General features: G+C 41.7%; 1 protein-coding gene and 1 long non-coding RNA gene across 2 annotated transcripts in view; both read right to left on the bottom strand.

Moving 5' to 3' along the window:
• eif2ak3 (eukaryotic translation initiation factor 2-alpha kinase 3) overlaps positions 1-23,362 on the bottom strand; it is a 39,721-nt gene that overhangs the window by 14,870 nt on the left and 1,489 nt on the right. The window contains exons 2-7 of the mRNA XM_032547063.1: positions 9,210-9,339; positions 1,502-1,696; positions 1,273-1,403; positions 656-923; positions 406-568; positions 164-289 (exon numbers count right to left, since the gene is read on the bottom strand). Of these exons, the coding sequence (XP_032402954.1) occupies positions 164-289; positions 406-568; positions 656-923; positions 1,273-1,403; positions 1,502-1,696; positions 9,210-9,339 (1,013 nt within the window). The remainder of the gene's footprint in view (positions 1-163; positions 290-405; positions 569-655; positions 924-1,272; positions 1,404-1,501; positions 1,697-9,209; positions 9,340-23,362) is intronic.
• Positions 19,888-22,205, bottom strand: LOC116708921 (uncharacterized). Its single transcript, XR_004336788.1, has 2 exons — positions 21,877-22,205; positions 19,888-20,742 (listed from the first exon to the last, which is right to left on the bottom strand). It is a non-coding gene; the product is annotated as an uncharacterized LOC116708921 (long non-coding RNA).

Below are 23,362 nucleotides of genomic sequence, written 5' to 3'. Positions count from 1 at the left end.
CAGGGAATGAACAGATAGAGAACATCTGTGTCTTCAAAAGATTCTTTGAACAGTGACTACTTGGTTTGAAATAATAAACAGAAACCGTCTTCGGTCACTTTGTCCTTTTTACCGTCAAAGTCAGGCTCCTTTGGTGTTTAGGTTTTAACGCAGAAAGACTTACGTATAAGCGGCTTCCATTTGACGGTGGGGAGAGAAATTACATCTTTCTCCGATTCGATAGCTTTAGAGGGAAACTTTCCAGAGATCCTCACTGATGACTGAAGGTAGAGCTGCCCCTGAAACATCCCTGAAAGCACATCCACAGGCTCAATGACAGGAATTTGTCAAGATGCCCAAAACAAAAACAAAAAAAACGACAAAAAACAAACAAGCTGAGTGAATGCACATGTCAGACAAACTCACCGAGGTAGACACTAGACTCTGCAGCACTCCGGGCTTTATTGGACTCCTCCTCATCGTCCTCTTTAGATTCTGATCGGCTGCTGTAGGTGGTGTCGTCAAACAGGCTGATCGGTGTGACTTTACCCCCACCCACCAGCCAGGCGGAGGCGATGGGTGTACAGAACTACGCAGGAAATAGTGACACAGAATGAGCTACAATACAGTAAACACTCCTCTCTTTAATGAGCTAATGCTGACAAAGACGCCTCACCTGATGTTCCCAGACCAGCTGTTCGCTGGACTCGGTGCTGAAGGCCATGACCTTCCAATCGGGAACAGACACTTTGATGACGAGGTTCAAATGTTGGTTTTGGTTCTGCTTGTTGTCCATGTGCTCCCTCTCCTTTGGTTCATCGATGATGACTCGCTGGCTTTCCTTCCAGGAGTCATCGTTCGCCAAGTCTCCCTCCAGAAAGTTCATTCCGGACTGTTTCTCAGGGACTAGTTTGAGCTCAAAGCTCCCAACACTGAAGTTCCACCTGAGGTCACAGAAGGAAACAAAAAGGGGCAAAAAGAAAAAGAATGAAAGAGAAGCACCCTTTTATTTTGGATTATGTACTTAAGAATGTTTGGCAACTTCATACTCTTCACAGGATTCCAGAGTGACTGCAATTCTCAAAGTATTCGTCTTTGAGAATTAGGAATGTTTGGTAGGAATTTATTGCCGATAACTCTGGAGTGTTCAAGCTTTAAATAATGAACTTGAACTCAGGTAGATAACACATATCCACAGAGGATGGATCAAGTCATTAGGGCACAAGTCTAAGACACCCTTTACTGACACGCGGCACAGCAGGTGGATCCAGTGGCGACAGGTTCAGAACTTACTTCTCCATTCCTGATCGAGGCCTGATGGCTCGTACTGTCTTCTGAGTCCTCTGCAGCAGGAGAATGTCCTCCGTCTCTATCTCTTCGTCCCCCCACCGACTGCAGCCTCCCGCAGAGCAAATGTACCGGATCTGAAGCAAAGACAAAAAAAAAAACACCCAAAAATGGTTACAGTCGGAAAAGGTGACCATGTGGCAAACTTTTAAAACTATTACCGCGATAGGATCACCTTGCCACTGTAGGCCCCCAGACCATAAGTAGTGAGGGACTTGCCCCCGACCAGAACGGTGTCCTCTCCGATGCGATAGGATGACTCGAGCAGCGACTCAACACTGAAAGGCACAGCCTCCATACTCTCCCTGTCCCGGTTCCACTGGAACAAGGCACCGTCAAGCGAAGGTATGACCATCTTATTGCCAAACACCTGTGTGGCCAAAATACAAATGGAATACAGATGAGTCTTTTTATTGTTCTCTGCTCTTTTACTGACAAGCTGATGAAAGAAAAAATTGTATCATAAATTGTGATTGTCGGAAGAGGAAAATCAGCATGAAAAACTTGCCATGTGAACTAGGCATTAACTACACCTTGATTACATAAAGACAAATTCAACTGTTCAAATACATTTCTGACCTCAACAACAAATACAGTCATGCTGTAGGAACTGTCACCAGTCTTGTTACACTAACCTTGTTTTAAAAACAAGCCTTAGCAAACTAGAAGTGGTAATGACAAGCTAAAAGCAGCTAGATTGGTGGTATATTTATGTAGAAATACAGTGCTATGATGTAACCATGGTAAATTTACTTGTGGTTTTTGTATCATGATAACTCATACCAACCAACCCTTAATTCTTAGTAGGGCTGGACAATGTATCACAATATCTCAGCTGATATAGATAATTATAGATTTTTTTTATATATATATTTTAAGCAGTTATGAGGCAACCTGAAAGCGTGGCTGCTCCAGTTACTCAACAGGTTGTTGCTAGGAAAGCAAGGAATGAGTGAGTTAGTTGATGCCTACATTCCCCAGAGTGCTGTGTGGTTCTGGATCAGAGTTCCATGAAATTCTGGAATATTTATCATTTCTTGATACTGATTGTGTGTCTATTGCAATATATATTGTTATTGATTTATTGTCTATCCCCAGCTCTTAGGTATTTACATGAATCGTTAGGGATACAAAACATTTCCTTTCAATAGTAATGCATAATCCACTGTAATAATAGCTGTACTGTGAAAAAATTGCAATTTTTTTATATATATTCCACAAGCGCAAATTATTGGTTACATTTTTAAATAGCAATTGATATTTTTTTCCATGTTACATTTTCTTCAAATACAAATAATAAAAAAAGAATGTTTATTCAACATTCAAAAAGCTGTGATAATGTTACCCTATAAAAATTTCACAACGTCATCTGCAAACAAACTTAATTGTGTATTAATTTTATCCTTTAACTTTCACAGATTTTTAACACGTATGCCCTGGTCCATTTTAATTTTGTAGTGAAAAAACTATTCCTTACGTCATCCACTGAAACGCTCGTCCACACAGACAACAGCACCCGACACACACAACCGCCCACACGGCCGTCTCACCGGCCCACACACACTTGGACTCAACCCACAGATCTGGAACCATTACACAACTACGGGATTAGGTAATTAGGCTGGATCTGTACAAAACAGTGCAAGCTGATAGAATGTGCTTGCATGAGGTGTTCATTGTAATGGGGAGAGAGGGGACTGAGGATGACATCATTGAAAAACCCCTGACCCTAATCCTGATTAAAACTCTCCAGATCAGTTCAGACAGAAGGACGGCAACTCAGCAACCCCAGAGCTGCTCCTGGAGTCAGACTGTTGCTTTTAAGATTGAAAAAGTGTCACTTTTGAACATGGAGTGATGTCATCCTTGCACACACGCTGGGTGGTTTAGGTTAGCAGTCTGAGCCGATTCCCTCTGTGCGTGTATGGCTACCGGGCAGGAAAAAAGAGAAATTCTCAGAGCAGTGGGTGAGTCATGCTGCTCCTGATGCCTTAATCCACCCGTCTGATCTGGCCCGGCGTTCTGACACCGGTTAGCCTGCTCTTAGCCACGTAATCTCCTGAAGGGGAACGCTCTGCTCAGCGGAGTTCTGTGCTGGCTGTTCGACCGGATCGTCCCGCGTAAAGTCTGGATCAGCAAGTCGCAAAGCCGAGAGAGTCATCTGATGGAATGCATTGGAAGTTAGCTCTTTATGTCTTGTAATGTCTATTTTTAATTTTTTTTTTAAATATGTGGAAGTGTTGCTGCATAAAAAGATAAAAAAAAGGAATATTTTAAATGGGTTTAAAAAAGAAATAAAATCATATTATATAACAGCCCTCAGCGGCTCTGTCTGTCGTTTCAATCTAATAAAAAGGAATTCTTTCTGGTTAAGTTAATAATTCATCTGTGATCAGCCACACCACAGTCTGCTTGTCTTCATGTGTGTACACATAATATTTGGGAAGGATTAAGCTTTCTGTCAGGTTCTAAAAACGATACTCAGCCGTGACTACAGTTGGGGTTTTCATTTGACGAAGAATAAAATATTAAAAACAGATAAAAAAGAATAATTTAAAAGATTAAGCCTCCCACCCAGACTTCCCAACATCAACATTCCCTCCTTCTCTCTGTGGATTTGAATGGTCCTATTAATCTTTAAAGAGCTCTGAATGTATAGTGTGTGTTATTAATCTGAGACCTGACCCGTGTGTGTGACTGCACCAGTCAGAGCTTCACAACGTTCCGAGTCAAACGATGCGCTTGAGCAATTACTAGACGCACCGATTGACGAGTTAAGTTCAAAATAGGGGTGGAGATTTATCGTATTGTTTATCATTTATCGTGATAACTTTCTTATAACAATTCTGATGTATCGTCGTCACGATAAATTACTATTAATGATGTTTAAAACCGTCCGTATTGTTGGGATTGTTAGTTTTTAGAGGATCAGTAAATATAGACAAATTTGAAAATATGATTAAATGCAGTTACTGTGTGCAATCTAGTGATACAAACAACACTTCTTTATGTGAGTGGTGTCCTAAAAAGCCTATTACAAATTTTCAAGAGCAGTATTTGTGGTAGTGGGGCTATGAGAAATAAAATCATAAAGCTGATGCTTTATGATTTTATTTTACAATAAACATTTTGCTATGCTATTATTGTTATTATGAAATCGATAATAAATCTGCTTTCCACAGAAAGTAGGAACATATATGCTAAAAGCTTTGAATTGTACACTAATACTGAATAAGTTTGAATAATACTGAAAACTCAATTTATTCCAGTAACTCAGTTTTCTAAGTAGATCAATTGATGTTTCAATTGATCAAGTTGATCAATTGAAACATCAATTGCATCAAAAGCCTTCATTTCCAGTACTTATGATTTTCTGCTCACGGCTTGTTGAAAAACACAAACATTTAAAATTAGAATATTACATCAGACCAATAAAAGTTATTTATTTATTTTCTGACAAACAAGCCTCGTCAGAATGCAGAGTCTAATTTAGGACCGTTTCCCTCAAGAGAAATCTTGAGGGGGGAAAAAAGAAAAGAGATAAAAATCAGAGCGTGATTTTTATCACGCCACAAAGTCTGACTGACGTTTCTTGCATTGTGAGAAAAACCATTTTATTCACACGTACAATTTGTATTCCTCGAAATGAGATGGATATTTATTTAATGTAACACATAATGTGTAGTCATGTTCCACCCCTGGGGGGCGCCTTCAGAGAGGGGGGAGGTGAAGGGGGCATAACTACTGTTTGTGTTGCTGCTGACGCTCCAGCGATCCTGTCAAACAGTTTCACCTCAACACGCAGCTCCGACTCTATTTCAGGGACCAAGCGGCCGGCTTTCTAACAAAAATAAATAAATAAAAATGCTGCTGAAGCAGCAGTTTGCATCTCCCTCACTGAGTTGGGAGAACTATTGCTTTCCCCATTAAGAGCAGAGAGCTAATCAGGCGTTCGTCCGCGTGTAGCGATCAATCAGGTTCATTCCGTCTCACTGCAGGCCAGCAGATGCACAGAAAGCGAGCGCGTGCTGTCTATTATTTGATGACATCATCTCTGGTTGAAAGGCATTACCTCACCTCCCCTCAACAAAACACACACCGAGTCCGTCCTCTAAGCCCCGCCCATACAGGATGAGTCACTCCCGTCCGAAAGCATACGCGCGCGCGCACTTCAGCCTCCCTCCAACGCCCCCGGAGCTTCTCCTGTTTTGCTCAAGTGATGGCTTGTTGTTGTTTTTTTTCTGCAGACAATGCGGTTTGTGCTTCTGCTGTCCCACGTTTTACTGCAAGAAATAATGAAAAAAAAAAGAAAAAGACGAAGTGACACACAATGCGGGACGGAGTAGGCGACTGGCTGCTTCCGCCCCGGCGTGTCGAGGCTAGCCAATAGCGCGGCGGCGGACCCCCCTCCGGCCTCCCATCACTGAGCAGACTGGTGTCTCGGGGATCCGGCGAGCACCAATCAAACTGTTGCTAAGCTCCCAACAGGAAGAGGGTGGAGGGGCGAGGTGGAGGAAAGAACCAGAGGCAAAGCTACCTTCCCTCCCCTCCCCTAACACACCTCCCACCACCAACACCACCCCACACACGCGCGCGCACACACATTAAAGGGAGCCAAGCACACGGAGCAGACGGGCATCCCAGGTTACAGAGGCCATAGAGGGCAAGACAGGTTTTAGACTACAGAAAGCACAATTAACACCCACACACACACACCCCACACACACACACAGCTCGGATCATAACAAGTGACGTCACAACAAGTCAACGGGTTCAGAACTAGAAGGGCATCTCTGTTCAGCCAGGGCCGGATTTACAGGGATGTGGGCCCCTGGGCTGGAGCCAGTTTTGGTGCCCTGTTCACTAAGGGGCAAATTATCTTATTGATGTAAATGACTACAGTATATTAATAAGTAGACCTATACATCAGGAGGTAATAACTGATGCATGGTGGCTAACTAATAACTAACCAGTCCATTTTCCAAAGAAAATAGACTATAACTTCTTCAAATGCTTGAATATTGTTTACATTCATGAAAATCCTAAAACAATACTACCGGTGTATTTTTTCTATATGTGTTTTGTATAAAGCGCAATGTTAGCAAAACACTCATTCATTTAAAATAATGGGATTTGAAGTCTTATTCATACTTTTTTTTTAGGAACCTTTTGAAATTTTAGGGGCGAGCTTTAAGCAGAAAGATCAAAGTTGTCTTCATCTGTCAGTTCAGATTGGATAAAAGGTGAAAAGTAAGAGATATTAGGTCAAATTCAGTTCAGAATGAGGCATATTCATAATCAATACTTCCATTGCAATGTTCAGCAACTAAAGTTTGTGATAAAAAACAAAGAGGGAGAAATGGAGAAAGAAAGAAAAAGAGAAACTAAAAAAGTAAAACAGAAACAAAGAAACAAAAGAAAAGAAAAAGAGAAGCCAAGAAAGAAAGACAGGAAGAAAAACAGAGAGAGAAAAAGAGAAAAGGAAAGAAAATCAGAGAAAACAAAACAAAGAAACAAAAAGGAAGGAAGAAATAAAAACAGAGAAAGGAAGAAATAAAGAACTAGAAATAAAGAAAAATAACGAATGAAAGAAATGAAACAAAGATGAGACAGAAAGTGAGGATAGTAGGAAACAACAAAAAGGCTTTAAGAAAGAAAGAAAAAATATAAAGAAGAAAGGAGCAAACTAAGACAACGGGAAAAAAAGTGTGAAAAAAACAAACAAATATTGTTCTATACTTTGATTTTTTTTTTCTGTGCCACATTTTTCCAATCTGACTTCTCAGTCTAAACATCATCAGAATCAGTCAGGGCTTTAAAAAACAAAAAAAACAGCAGAAGTTAAACATGGAGAACTTGATCGATAAGCTGGGGCTGGATGGTGCTGCCGCACTAATGAGACCCAAACCCTCCCACCCAGCAGCGCTCAGACCCGACCCTGGTTAATATTAGAGGCCTTTTCCCCTGGAGCTACAGCGCGGAGACGGAGCGGGTCCACATCAAAGCGCATCTCTCCGCGTGCAGCCGCGTTGTCTCACTCCGGGGCGTTCCGCGTGTCAGTGTGGGAGGTTTAAGCTTCTGTACACATGTAGAGGCGAGGGGTTTGCCACGCTCGTACGCGTAAGAACCCGCTGCAGTCAACAAAACAGGCGCATCCTCCGGGCAAATCAGCTGCTCTGCGATTCATGTGCATGTCTGGGGTGCGTGCAATGAGGACTACATGATAGCAGCAGCTCCCTCCTGGCTGGCTGCTCAAAGTGCACCGAGTCCAAATATTGGTCTAAATGTCTACAGACAGCGAGAAGGAAAGAAAAGAGGGAAAATGGGCTGTTTATAGGAAAGAAAATGGGCAGAATGCTCCTTTAACTCCCACTTAACATGTATCAGTCTAACAATATATTCCCTCATTGAGAAAGTTGGTTTTTACAACTGGATAAGAAGCACAAAAGGCTTGATTCCCTATGCCCTTTTCAACATTTATCACATTACTTAACCCCTAATCATCAACGTATTTTTTGTTTTAAAAATGATTCTTTTATTTATTTTCTGAATAATAAATTGAAAGGTCTGATGTGTCTTTATTAAATAAATTACTTATTTTCTGTCTCTACCGGTTTTGAACATTCCCCCCCCTACATCTATGAAAATATTTCAGCCAATCAGAGCTTGAGATATAAGCAAAGGTTCTTAATTGAAAGGCCTTCCCCCGCAGCATAATGCTGCCACCCCTTGAACTGTGCAATTAATCAAATTCCTGGTTAAACTTTCAATACAAATTGATTTTATTTTCGTTTTTTACAATGTCACTTCTGCATATCCAGCTTCGCACACATTCTCTTATTTTGTAACGTTTCCTGACTGATGCGACCTTTCACCTCTCTTAGAGGATGATCCACAGTTTTCTGGAACACTGAGTGACATTTAAAAAATAAAATAAAATAAAGGAAGTAATAATTATTGTAGCATTACTAAAAAAAATTTTTAAACTCCAAAGAATGGATCATATTTGCTCTTCGGCTGGGGCTGCCCATATCGGCGAAAATAACATTTCACCTGATTTATCTCAGTGAAAATAAATCACTGAAAAAAGTGAAGAAATAAAAATAGTCTATTATTGTTTATTCAGGTTGTTCATTTTTGTACAAGATATTTAATTATTTTTAAGCTTTTTTGTGTAAAAGTTCAAAATATTTGCTTCTTAAATTTTTATACAAAAAAAATTGCTGCCTTAAATCATTGATTTTAATATTGACCCAGAATATTTGCGCTGCAATTTTTTTTTCAAAAATCAAGCAACCCTCGTTTTTCCAACAGGACGAAACATGGAAAAGTTTTAGCTGTATGAATACTTAAACAAGGCAGGGCAGCGTAAACCAACTTAATGCTGTTCACTATTTAAATACTATTACAAGCTGCGCTTATGTCAAGAAAACACAATTTCACAATTGCAGTATTTTCATTAAATAAAAAAGACTATTAAAATCACATGTGAATAAGCTCATTGACGCAATAAGTCACTAACAGAACATGCTAGCCTTGATGATCCAACTACTTCCTGTGATCATCTTCTTTGTGGTTTGCACCAGTGGCAACATCCAGTTGTTGATCATGTGATGCAACAAAAGTGTTTCCTTTGAATGTTTGCAAAATACACCAATTTCAATATGGCTGGAAAAACAATACACCTCATAATAGCGCCAAACTTTTTTAAATAAAAAAAAAAGAGTTTTTTCAAAATGGTTTCCATTAAGCAAATTTTTCTGGCAAATTATAAAGTAAACAGAAACGCAGCTACCGAAGCCTTTGTGATTGGCATAAATGATGGGAATCCACGCTCCAGGCCGGTTTTTGGTTTCAACGAGGGGACAACAGGTTGACTGTACCTCAGGTTTGCTGAGGCTGGAGGACACCAGGCACCCTGAGCCCACGTCCAGGTCCCACTGCTTCCTGCCCTGGTTGTGAGGATCCAGCGCCGAGATCCGCCCGTCCAGGGTGCTGATGATCACGAGTGACCTACGGACACAACACGCAGACGTCAAAATAAAGTTTAGTGAATTCCAAACACATGAGGCGACACCATCAGAAGCAGATCTGTCCTCCGGGGTTTGCCCCGGTTGGGTTTAACCAATGAATGACGAGGAGCGCTGCAGCAGCGCTGCAGATGTCTCCTTCCCTCTTGAGTCCTGTTTTTGTTTGAAAATCAGAGTGACCTTCATCAGAAGCTCTGACCGCAACACCTGTGCCAAGAACCCCCTCCTTCCCCGCCCCCTCCCCGCTGCGTCAGGTGGTTAGGGTGGCATATTGATGAAAGAGGATTATTAAAACATGACACACAGTCACCTGACGGCAGCCATGAGAGATCAGGACCACAGATGTGCTCGGAGAATGGAAACATGGCTGATTCGCTCCGTGAGGAGAAGAGCTGAACTTGACGAAGCAAAGTAGAACAAAAACATCCCTGTTATTTAGTTCTTGTTAGGGTTCTCTTTCCCCGCTCTGTAATAAAGTGTGTTACATGGTTTCTTCATGTATTTCCAGTTGGAATTTCTAACCTTTTCAGACTTCTCAAACTTCTCATTTCTATTTATCAATTATTTTTCAATGTATAATGTCCAGTTTTAAGTATGGAACCCCAGAGTGTAAGAGGGAACAAAAGAAAGACAAACAGACAGATGGTCGGAGGAACAGACAGATGAACAGACATCTTTGTCAGAGGATGGATGGATTAATACAAATTTCATGTTTCCCTCATTCAAGAACAAGACCCCAAGACACATACTAAAATTTAAAAATATTTTATTGATACTTATTGATTGATTTGTTGATATTTATTTATACTTGGGGTGCAGTCAGACCAGCCCTGTTTAGTCAGTTTTAATTGAACTCCAGTTCACTCGACTAGAAATTCTGGTTCGCTATGGGAGGTGTGAATGCGCAATTGAACTATTATTCCGTGTAAAAACCTTGAAATGAATTCTGGTGTGGTATGAATACAAATGTATTCAAAAGCAGGAAGTGAACTATAGTGCAACCCAAAATACAACCAAAACAAACGTGTAGGTCTAAAGCTAGAGGGAGAAGGTCTTTGGCCTACAACCTTAAACCACTAGAATGTGACGCCGCTCGATTTTTGTTTACATTTCACAAAGAAGGAAGTTGCATTCAGTGTCTTCTTCAGAAGTTTTTGTGTCGTTTCCTTCAGTGGTTCTTGGTGCAGCAATACCACAGGTGAGGAGGCAAGCAAGTTTTTCAAATAGTTTGGTTTGCTTGACTCAGGGCAGTGTGAAAACCAACTGCAGCAGCTGAAAATGCAACGAATGTTACAACTTTAGTCCTAAGTCGACCCGAGTCTACCGGACTATTAGGACCCGAGTCTACCGGACTATTAGGTGTGAAAACATCCTTAAACTCCTCCACTTGGACCAGTACCTTGTCCCTGACTTGGAGAAGGCACCATTTTCCAGCTCAAAACTATGGTCATGGATTTGGAGGTGATGAGTTTCATCATGGCTGCCTCACACTCGGACAGTATGCGTTAGCTTTGGAGAGGCTAACAACTAGCATGCCTAGTCTGGCAGTAACCAGACACTACGTAAGAAAAATTTATCAAGAAAAATAGTTGACATACATTTGGATCCATTGGAATGTGTTCTTTTGACAGAATTTCCTGTAATCCAACGTGATTTTAAGTATAAATATTAAATATAAGACATAAAGACAGAATTATTGTAAAGCTAACATCATACTATTGACATGACCATGCAACAAATCAAGTATTAAAAAAATAAGCCGAACCTAAAATTAACCTAACCAAATAAGAAATGATTAAACACAGGAAGTGGAATGCAGAGCTTTGGAGGTCCAATCGCTAAGAACAGGATCCAGGTGAGTTACCAGCCATGAGCTGGCACTGAAGCCAACTGCGTGAAGAATAGAAAGTGAAACCTCAGTGGCGTTAAATATATAACCACAGCCTCCAGAACCTAAAATAGTTCCTGTTGTTGGTTGGTTGGTAGAGAGCACAAAAGCCCTCCTAACACTCAATGAATTCATTTTTCATTCAGAGGCAGTGCTGGCTGACAGCGAGCAGCCACAACTGAGTATTGGGGGAAATAGGACACAGGGGGTGGAAGTATTTACTTTGCATGATATATGGGCTGAGAATTTCCAACAGCACGAGATCCCCTCACCCTTGAGGAAAGATTTTAAGAAGTAATGAGGTGATGGATTTTTTCCCTTTTTTTCCCCCCTCATCCAATTAATTCCCCTGCTCTACCTAATAGTTATACAGATGAAGGCTTTTAGTACCAAGTGCAAATTCTACTAATGGCTTTCATTGCTGTTTATGTGCTCACACAGCAATATCTGCTAACGGCGCTTCCTTCTCTTTTCCCCCCTAGTAGCAGGAAGACATGGATGAATTGAGATGTCCAGCCCCACCCCTCACCAAACTGTTGGGGTTTCTGCCGCATTGCTTGTCAGTCATGTCCAGAGTGTTGCCAGTGGCCCCTTCCTGCTTATTGATTTTGTCTGTTGAAGAAAGAGATGCCGTTGATGGGCTCTTAGCTTTATTTAACCAGGGAGGCCACAGCGAGTGCTGCTGAGGCTTCACCTACTGTTGAGGTAGCTTACCAATGTTGTGGTCACACCTGTTCCCCGTGGATACTAAGCTTCTAAAGGGAAAGGTTAAGTTTCCATGACATGAAGTTCTGTGAAGTGTTTACAGTAGATGACACTCTTTGAGTCTTCATTAAGCTTACATCTGAACTAGCTGGTCTTTGATGCTAGCGCTAGTCCAAAAAGCACCAAGAGTAAAGTAAACTTTTACCATTCCAATCTCAAAAACATTTATGTTCATGAGAACACTATTTTATGAACTTTAACACCGTCGATACATTTGCAAACAGGTGTGATTATTTACACAGAAACCAATGATTATTTACACAGGAAAGTGAGGCTGGAGGAAGTGTGGCACTGATAACCTTCCTGAGTGAAACTATGGGGCAGAATTAGGGCCAAAATTGGAACTACTGCGGAGGAGACTACTCACTTGCGTTAGCTTCAGAGAGGATAACGAGTAGCATACCAAGGCTGGTCGCCCATTGGATTGTGTACTTCCCCTGCTGTCCTTTAGACTGGATAGGCTGGTGTTAGTATTGAAAAGGCTAACAATTAGCAAAACAGAGCTGGTCACCCATGGGGAATCTAATCTTTGAGAGTTAGAAAGACCAAAAATAAATCCCAGCTGATTGAGAAAAATTGGCCAATTCCAACCTCCAGTGGATAGATTGGAGCATCTCTGATTATAACAGTCTAACAAAATGACCTATTCCCTCAGACAAAAGTAATGTAGATTATTTCTAATAGGGAAAGACTGCTTTTACTCACACAACAGCCCATTACAGCTCAAGTGGAGCTACAAGTGGGTACACAGATGCAAATTGTATCACTAAACAAAAATGCATTATGTGTTTAGTAACGCCTTCTAAAGCTGAGCTTATCTCTCAGAGTCTGCTGTAAGCATCATCAGCCTCACCGCCAGCACTGGAGTGTAGAGCGCTAAGAAAAACATTGTTTTTCCTCGCAGCCACCAATAAAAACGCAGCTCTAAAGTCTGCTCTCGCCCTCTCAATTGGCTGCGAGACCCTGCCAAAAATATTAGGCTGATTGGTTGTTGCTAAGCAGTCGGCTCGCTGAGAGGGTGCAAGCTTTCCGCGGCCTGCGCTCGGCCAGCCCCCCGCCCGTCCTGGCAAGTTGCACTATGAATGTTAAAAGTGATCTAAAAGTCACTGAGATCACCGAGTTCATCTCCAGAGATAAAAAGATTTCATTCTCAGGGCGCGATCAAAGGGTTTTGTGGCCTCTTTGTACGTCAAATAAAGGATGAAGGGTTGTGTGTGTGTGTGTGTGTGTGTGTGGGTGCGTGGGTGTGTGTGTGTGTGCCAGGGTGAGTGTGCGTGCTCTATAACTTGTGTATCTGAGCAGAGGGAAGAAGTGGAGTCAAAGTAGTACTAAAAGAAAACAAAGAGCCCCGCTGCATCATTTAGCGCTGGAGGCGATTTTATTTACCACGTTGGGGCCCCGAGACGCCGCAGCTCTGCTCGGCTCCGAAGGGATAACATGCAGCCTGTGGGGTTGCTGCTGCCGACCGTGACAGATACAAAGACACTGAAGATGACATCTGAATGGAAAATAAAGACTGAAAAAAGGGAGGCTGCCAACAGACTGTGGGCTGTGCGCGTGCTCGTCTGTAATGCTGTCAAAATGTCATAAATGGTGCAGGGCGCTCCTCAAAAAAAGAAAGGGAAAAAAATCACAAAGCGCACGGCAGAGCGGAGAGCCAATTAGCCTCGCTCTCACCAGACTCCGCTCCTCAGAGACGCTCAGCCTCAGTCTGCACACACCGGCAAAACTCGGCGGCTGGTAAACACTCTCTCCATTGACAGAAACAAACCAGGATGTTTACAGAGCCAGTCTCCAAGGAGCGCGAGCTTCCGAGCCGGACCAATCCCGAAAGCCTGCGCGCTCTTCTCCGCGGCCAATGGAAACACGGTTTTCCCTTCTTGGCTGTCCAATGAACGAGCGGCTTTGCGGCGCGCGAGCCAACAGCAGAGCAGGATTGCCTGTAACCATGCAACGGGAAGCAGCCCGCGCGCAAAGCGGTGCTGCCGCGCGCAGCTGCCGCTCAGCCTAGCATGCAGCCTGAGAGGCAGGATGAAAATACGAGCGCGTGGGGAGCACGTGGAGAGGAAGTTGTGGATGCGGCTGAGAGCTGGCCGCACCCAGCGCCACCAACATCCCCAGCTGATGCGGCAAAGTGTGCACTTGTCATCAGGGCGAGCCAAAATGGCTTAACGGCCGCCATGATAGCTAAATTAATTTATAAAACTGTAATACTCTGATTAGACATAGGCTAACTAGTGTAAGATTGTTACAGTGAGGTACTGCGCTACCACCCGTTCTTCTCATTACTCTACTCTCTGTTCTCAACGTAAGATGTCCCAAGGCGCCCAACTGAGCTGAAGTAGCAGTATTTTTATTCTACCTTCCACAAAGCAATGGAAAACTTTGGAAATATGAAGATGTAACTTATTTAAAACCCTGGTGTACCATGATACCTTAGCTGTAGGAGCATGCTGTATAAAGTTACAATATAGCCACGTTTCCATTAATGCTTTTTTAACGTGCAATTTGAAGTATCGCACTAGAAAAAGTTGATGGAAATGGCAACATTCGAAATAATTTCCTCAATTTCACAGAAAAAAGTTTTTACAATCACTTGAGGTGATTCTCGGCTTTTACAAAAAAAGAATCAAAGCGCTGAGTACTGACAAAATGAATGCGCCCAGCCACTGGTGGGTCTGTGAACTAACAAAAAACGTCCCAAGTCCAAATCTCCAGTGTTAGAGGGAGGACTCTCTCCATTTTCTGTTAGGTGTGGTACATGCAAGTTTGCAACCTCTACATCTGGTTTATTTATTGCGTAGAGTGAACACCTGACAAAATTTCGCTTGGCATAGCCTTGCAATTAGCTGGAAACACTTTAAATTTAAGCATTCGCTCAAACTTTGCATGACAATTGGATGGAAACATACTGTAGCTACTGTTATTAAAAAAGCCAACATTTGTTCCAATTCCATTTCTATGGTTTAAAGTCTTATTGATAAGAGGAATAATAGTCCTAATATATAAAAGTAACACAGTTTTGCCCCTCCCACACCTGTTGCTAAAAGAGGACTGTATTCTCCTGTTCCTTACCACAAAAAAGTTTGGCTGTTTGGACAAATTTCAGGTCATGGTGGGAAAACTAAAAGATTGCCACCTATCACTAATTCAAATGCCAGCAGAACAGAGATATATTTTGTACAATACGTAGAAACCACGGCTCAATTTAGAGCCTAAGCTTGTTTAAATTAATCTCAAATAACATTAATATTACTGTATTACATTGCAAAAATCAACATGTCGTACATAATAAAAAAACCTTTTCTGTCACAAAAAAGCAATCATAACATGATAACTGCTTTTATTTAAAATTCTTGAATGAATATATGAAATAAATAACTTTACTCAAGGTTAGCACTTGTCAGTAGCGGGGGAATCGTGGGATTCTCATACTGGTCCATGCAAAGGCAAAAACCCCATTTTACTGCTCCATAAACCTAAACAAAACAGATCAGTATCTAGTATTCATGGTGTTGACTTCAGCAGTAGAATAACTGACAGCAATCTGCTTTGAAACATCGACCTTGTATCCATCGGTGGCAGTGCAGCAGAGAGTAAAGGGTGTGGTTTGAAGAAAAAGTTGCTGCACTTCTACCCAGAAAAAAAATCTTTCTTCCTACACACACACACACACCATGTGAAAGTGTTGCCATCACTCTCTCTCCTCCCGTCGCACGTGGTAAAATCCAAACTCTGTGGCGCCACGCTCCCGCCTGCTGATTGGCCACGAGTCCGCGCCGAGCCGCAGATATGACTGGTTGTTGCTAAGCAGTGATGAGACGGTGAGAGTGAAAACAAGACAGCGTGGTCCTACTAACCCTCAGCCCACTGTGTTTTTTAAACGCTCCCTTTTCTCTCTCCCTCTCTCGGAGACTCACACCTTTCTGCCTCTGCCCCACCCATACTGCAGTGCTGCGAGAGAAGGGTCCTGCCGACGTACCAAAATAACCACTGACCTAATAAATTCCCTTCCAACTGATAATCGCGTTTAAAACCGCCATCGCTTCTGATTGTGACTTCTGCTGCTGCGCATCGCCACGACCAGACCGCTCAGTGTCTTTAGTTGGTGTCACCAAAGGTAAACACATCTCAAGGCGAGAAAGAGCTAAAAAAACTCAAGAAACATCCTTAAATGCTTGATAAAGGGGAAAATAAATCAATATTCTGTTCTTATTGTCACACAAATCCAAAATCTGCATGAATAAATCAACAACAAACCCCAACCGTGAAGAACCCAGTTCAGGCGACTCTATCGAGTCTTGACAGGTAGATCAATCATCCCCACTGTGACCTGTTATTTTAGGGACAGTGTCTATTAATAAACCACACAACATCTCCCCCAGCATCGGAAAGCAGAGCACCATAAAGTTAAAAAAAAGAGAATGTCTTCACTCCATCCTTTACCTTACTGTAACCAGACCCATGTGGCCAACTCGAATTCTGAGCACTGACCCAATCTTTCCCTTGCAATTGGCTAACAAGTTGCCCGGCTTGGCCGATTGGCTGTTGCTAAGCAGTGGAGGCTGTTGGAAGCCGGCTCCCGGGCAAGGCGGCCCAGAAGAGCTGTTGCAGCTACAGAGCCCTGGGGGTGTGAATGTGTATGTGTGTGTGTGGAGATGGATGTGTGAGAGATGGGGGTTTGGGGGTTGAAAGGTTGGCGGTGGGGGTAGTTGGTTCACACAGAGCGACCGTCCTCTCTAGTCTCACCTGGAAGTGCTCCCTGAGCTGCGCCGTTGCCCCAGTGGAGGGCCCCGGGAGACGGAGCATCAAAGCTGGGAAGGACCGTCGCATGTGCACATGAAAACGGGTTCAAAACACGCAGGCGAACACGCCGACAGGTGCGACGCCGAGCTTCCGGAGTGCGAGGCTCCGACGCTTAGACGGTAGAGGAAAGGTGGGGTGACAGCTGACAAGGCGACACAAGAGCGCCGCGCGTCACCATCTGAAAGCCGGATCAAAGCAGACATCTAGAATATTTATAGATTACAGGTACAGTGATGGATGGTGGGGTGGAGGGGGAGGACGGAGGGGATGAAAAAGACAACAACTGCAAATATCAGACTTTGAGAAAAAGATGTTGACACCTGGATGTGAGAACGTGTTTGAAGGGATCGTGTTTGGAATAAAGCAAATTTATCCAGGTGGTTTAAATTGTGATTCTGTCAGCAAACATAAAACCAGAGTGGATAAAGAGGTACAGCATGCTTAAGCAAATTCAAAAGTGAAACTGAATTATGATTTAATAAGAGATGTTACAGGATTGGGTCTGTTTGGATTGGAAAGGAGGTGACTGACAGTGAAGTACTGAAAGGAACGGTGGGAGGAAGTGGTGGCTGACCTCATTCATACTGAGGAGAAATCCTTGATGGTTTCACAGCTATTGACACAACAGCTTAGCTTCCTCTGTTTTAAGTTACTTTGATTTTTTTATTTTCAAGTCTCCTTAAGTTTGGAACAACAAAGCTGTCTGAAAACAACTTACTTTAAAAGTGAAGTAATTTTCAGGAGTGCCGTGGTGGCGTAGCGGTTAACGTGACCCATGTTTGGAGACCTTGAGTCCTCGACACAGCCGTCGCGGGTTCGATTCCTGGACCCGGCGACATTTGCCGCATGTCTTCCCCCTCCCTTTCCCCCTTTCCTGTCAGCCTACTTTCATATAAGGGACACTGGAGCCCACAAAAGATCCCCTGGAGGGGTAAAAAAAAGTGAAGTAATTTTCAGATTCTTATCGCAAAAACAGCAAAAATCTCTTTAAATGACAAAGCAGTTATACTGGGGAAAAATGTTTCGTTTTGGTTGTTGGTTGAGTTGCTAACTCCTGTCATGACTCTCTGGGATCATGTGTAGCAGTGATGCTCCACATACTGTTAAGACAAGTTGCTTTTAAAACCTTGCTCACCTAATGAGGCAATGCCGTTCAAAATGGCAACAACAGCCTGAATCTCTCACTGTGTCGAGACACTGGAATACGATGAAACGTATCCTGACAAAACAAGCTCGAGCACTCTCCATATCACTCAAAAACAATCCTGAAATCCCGTTTTCTTCACATACTGAAGCCATTGCAACAGAATTTGTTTAAATCTAATTACTGACTTGTGAGAAAGCAGATGTGCTGTATTAACAGCACATCAGCACAGCAAAAACAGGTTGGAAATTTGTTTTATTATCTCAATATTAAACGCGAGCCCCGTTCAGATCATAGTTCTGCAGTGAACTCAACTTCAGATGTTTTTACATCATTTAAGTCGATCCATCGCCGTTATGAGCCCGGTGTGCTTTCAGAGCATGGAGTTGAGATTGTGGAACCAAAGGGGCGTGGCATTGAGCAATGTACAAGGCTACGTTTACACAACAGGTAAATGCGACCCATGTCTGACGTTTTCACGGCAGTCTGAACAGCCCCAACTGACAAAACTGTCAGCTCCCGATGTTCAATCATTTGAAAATCTATCCACAGACGGCGTCGTCCATTATCAAGTCCGTAAGCAGTGCGCTGCTATCCGACGTCTACGTTCTTCTTCTTCTGCGTACGTGGGTCGCCACTGGGGCCGTGGATTGTTCACACAGACGTCTGATTGTGGGCGTATTTAATTAGTATGAACGACCACATGAAAAAGAAATGCATTTCAACAAAAAAAAAAAAAAAATTGGAACGAAGACCTGCTGTGTGGACGTAGCCTAAGTTCTGTGGCACGATCTTCGCTCAATTCATTCAATGATTTAAATACAAGCAAAGCTGCTGTGCACCGCCCTCTACATGTTGCCTGCATCAGACTCTGCCGAGCAACACATTGTCAGCTCAAATGGACTCTGGAAGGTCATGTGGCACTTCTGTCTGCACTGTACACTCCTGCTGCTTCTGCAGCTGTCTTCACGTTCCACCCAGTATCACGCTTTACTCTTCATCATGTCTGGAGTTTTTTTTTGTGTGTGGAATGTGAGGTGCACAGAACATGGGCAGATCAGGTAGCAAAACGACGGTCTGAAATGGAGTTAGTGAAGCTGTAATCCCAACAAAAGTGCAATGAAGAAAACACATTGAACACATTATCGCCACTAGTTTAATATCTAATCTCAACATAATGAAATAATGAAACTTTTACCATAGCAAAAAGCAATAATCCCATTACATTCATCAGTCACTACAAGAAAACAAGCTTGAAACTTTGCTTTCGACCTACTGAGATGAGAAGAAAAGTTTAAAATCTCACCTTTAAAAATTCTTTAATTTCATATTATTTCCAACATTTTGAGACGTCGCAATAGAAGGATGTTTTAAAATCTCGCCATCTATCAAATGAAATAGTAAAACTGTTAGTACGATGACAAACAAGCGTAAAATTTCATAATCTCGATATAATGAGGCATAGTTGACCGAAAACTAAAGCTCAGTCTTCTGTTGTGATAATGTGATGAAAACATTAAAAATATTCATAAAAAGGTTTAGACATAGAAATAAGTTTGAGGTGTTCTTTTTACAAGATATTTAGTAAACCAACTTATGGCAACAGATTGAGAATAAAACCTTTCTGACCTAAAGGGATAGTAAAACTCATGATAAAAATCTAATTGATCTCAATTGTCATGCTCAGGTAAGATAATGAGTTCTTTACAGTTTTGAAACTTTTAATTCTTAGATGACAATTTTAATAAACCCCAAAAACTATTTAGAAAAATTACACAAAAGCACAATCCTTTTTTTTTAACTTAGAAATGAAAATAGTTTGAAAATTATGAGATGTCTAAACTTTGAATTCTTATTTGTGTAACAAGATTTATGTCCGACATCCCTTAGAAAATGAATGCATAATTGAGCCACAGCAGATTTTTTTGTTTTTTAAACTCAACTGAAAGTTGTAATTGGCAAGACGAGCTTCCAAAAGCCAACAATCTAATTCTGGTGCCAAGAAGAAAAAGCCAGCGGAGAGCGCGTGCGCTCCTGTTTCCAGACAGGTGGAAAGACTGCATGCTGTATGCAGCAGACTATATACCCGAGGGGTGACATTAAAAAGCAATGTGTATGTATGAGAGCGTCGGGTGAAGAAGCAAAGGGTAAGATGTGAGCGAGACTAAACTCAAAAGAGCGAGAGACAAAGAGAATAATTTCAAGGGGAGACACAATCCAACAGAGACATGCAGATGGATGAGGCGCAGACGCTCTCTGCATGTTTTAACACCCACATTAAGCCCCCGAAAAGTGTTTTTTTATTATTATTATTATTATTTCTAAGTTTTTAACAAAAAACATTATACATTCTACTGGTTTCTGTCCTGGTGAGAAAACTTGTGGAGACATTTATCGAAGCATCTAAGGTAAAGTGGAAATTGAAGCCGTTTCTAAACGCTAACAGCTAATATTTGGAAAAGAATACGTTAAGAATGTGACGCGGAAAGTGACATGGTGAGAGGGGGGAGAAAAGGAAGGAGGAGGAGGAGGAGGAGGAGGTGCACAGGAGGAGATGAAGGTGCAGAGAGGGAGCAGGGTGTGACCACCACCAGGATGAACGTTCAGGAGTTTTTCCTGTGGCTGCTGAGGTGACAGACGGGAATATTCTGCTTCTTTCCAAGCAAACTGCAGCCTTTCTCTTCAGCTCCAACACTTAAGTTTTATAGCTTCGTATAACAAGACATGGGCTTTAGTAGAGCACAACTTCCACTTTGCCCGTTAAACACAGAAAATCACTTGTTCTGTAGAAAAACATGGAAGAGAAAGGGGGAAAAAAGATTTTGCTTACTTGTCCTTTCCAAGGTTAAATATGCATAAAAATTAAAATCCTCTATTCTTTCAGACAGGAGATTCCAATGACTAACAGTGTAGCATTCTCAGTGGCCCCTCACTGGGAGAAAGAAGGACTCAGATGGTTTTACCAGGGTAAGGATGTAACACCCAGTTTGTTGTTGTTTTTACCAGGGTTTTTAAAGTCAATTCAATGACACACCAGAGAAATGGCTGAAGTGACCAGACTGTTTGTGGGGGTTTTTAGATTGAGGTTTTACTTGAGTCCATCTGTGAGGATGTCACTGCATTCAAAATTGTCTGAAAATAATGAAATAAAACCAAATAGCTTTTTAAAGCCAGCTTGCATTAGCATATTACATTTATGTTAGCTAGATGTAGCTTGTCATACCTATGTTAGCTTGTATTAGTATGTTAGCTTGTATCTGCTTGTTATACTTATGTTAGCTTACATTAGCCTGTTATATTAGTTTATTATATTTATGTTTGTTTACTTCTACAAACTTGTTATACTTATGTTAGCTTAACATAAGCTTGTAATGCTTATGTTAGCTTGATTTAGCTTGTTATACCTATGTTAGCTTGTATTAGTTTGCTACACTTATGTTAGCTTGCATTAGCTTGTTATACTTAGATTATTATACTTAGTAGCTTGTATTAGCTTGGGAAGCTGACATACCTTTTTGTAATGCTACTTGACATGCTATTGGCTAGCGTTTGCAAAGCATCCAATGCAGAAGCTCTATTTATTTTCCTTGGAGCTGATTGGCTGTACCCCTACGAGCCAATCCGTGGGCGTTAGCTTCTGCAGTAGCGCCAAGATGGTTTCCACTGTGAGTATTAATGCATATTAATGTGTATTTGGTGTTTGAACTATTAAGTGTCTTAGAGGTGGTCTCAAATATTTACAGATTTTAGCTAATCACTAACGTCCATAAATACCCGGACCGCTCTGTATATTATTTTTACAGACAGCAGGAGCAAGGGTTGACCTTTATTTTTAAAAACAAAAGCAATTAGCTCTGCAATCATGTTATGCACTCACTTAAAATTTTCCTGCTACCGTAACACTATGTTAAACTTACTCGAGGTTATCACATAATTGAAATTTCCTATCAGGCCGAGCCTCGTCGGGTGTCATCATGGAGCTGCAATCTGAGGGAAAGGTTAAATGGACAGACTTTGATAAAAGCACTGAAGTTATAAAGCGCTTTTCTAGGCATACTGACCACTCAAATCGTTTTACACTAGAGCCACATTCACCCGATCGCACTAACACACACACACACACCCCCACACACACACACACCCTACCCAGGACTGCGTTTTGAACTGCCAAAGTGAATCCAGCCGCAATAAATCTGAACATAAAGTTCAGAAAGGGTGCTGGAAATCTTCAAAAGGTTCAACCAACTCTCCACTTTGATAACTTCAGTCAAGCTCCCGAATGAAAGATTAACAGAATGTTTGGAATATCACACAGAGAATAATTTAGTGTAGGACTTTTTACACTTCCAGCACCAAAAAAAAAAAAAAAAGGCCACTGGAATAATCAGGGTCCACGAGGCTGTATCTCAACCTAACCTAACACAGCTGCAATGGTCTGTGGAAAATAAATAAATACCATAATAGGAGCACACTGCAGCAAACACCTACAGTGGGCGTTGAGCCTCCTGTTTACCAAGGAAGACAGTATTGGTGCTGCACCCAGTGTGCCCAGCGCTGCAGCTCACTTCAGCAGCAGCAGCTGTGTGGTCTAGGTGAGACATTCAACTTCTGACTAACAGCTTTACGATGGATTTTCACAGATGACACAGTAAGAACAGCACAAGTACAACTCCGTACACTGGAAGAAGTTGATATCCTGATAGATTAAAGTCATGCTGAAAACAGCTTTTATGTTGTTCTTCTATATCCCTCAATCCACAGTCACTATCTTCTCCAAAACTCCACGTGAACCGATTGTTAATACCGTAAACAGACCGATTTACCTAAGCAGCTGACAGGAGGCTATACACACCGCAGCATGAGATGCTTCCTCTGTTGCCAGGTGAGGAGGAAGGCTTCCACTGAATTGGAAATGTAACGAGGTCTTTATAGAGCAACGGTACCAGAGGAATAACAGTGATAGTTGAAGTAAAATAAGGACATTAAAGAGATATAGCAACAACAAGTTTGCGGGTGTTAGACTATTAATAATGCCACATTTTTGTAAACCTGAGAAACTACTTAATCTGTTTTTGAAACCTCAAAACTGTTTTGAGTTCTTTTTATTGCGCAAGGACAGCAAAAGTGGGACAAGACGTACTCAATCAAAACAACATTCAACACACCTCAAAAAAATGGAATTACAAGTCCGTTCAGGACCCTGGTCCAAAAGCAACAATATTTGCAAAAATAATTAAACCATTACCTAGCGATATCATGTATAAAAATAGTAAACAAGGACCTAACACAAGTAGTGATGCTCTGGTCAGGGTTTAAATTAGATAATGATGGTTAACTAGACTGAAAATAATTGAAATATATGCAACAAAAGAAAACATACTATATTCACAAAAAGCAATATTA

Source organism: Xiphophorus hellerii, chromosome 19 (genome assembly GCF_003331165.1).
Source record: "Xiphophorus hellerii strain 12219 chromosome 19, Xiphophorus_hellerii-4.1, whole genome shotgun sequence".
Lineage (NCBI taxonomy): Eukaryota > Metazoa > Chordata > Actinopteri > Cyprinodontiformes > Poeciliidae > Xiphophorus > Xiphophorus hellerii.
This window is presented reverse-complemented; position numbering and strand designations above follow the sequence as displayed.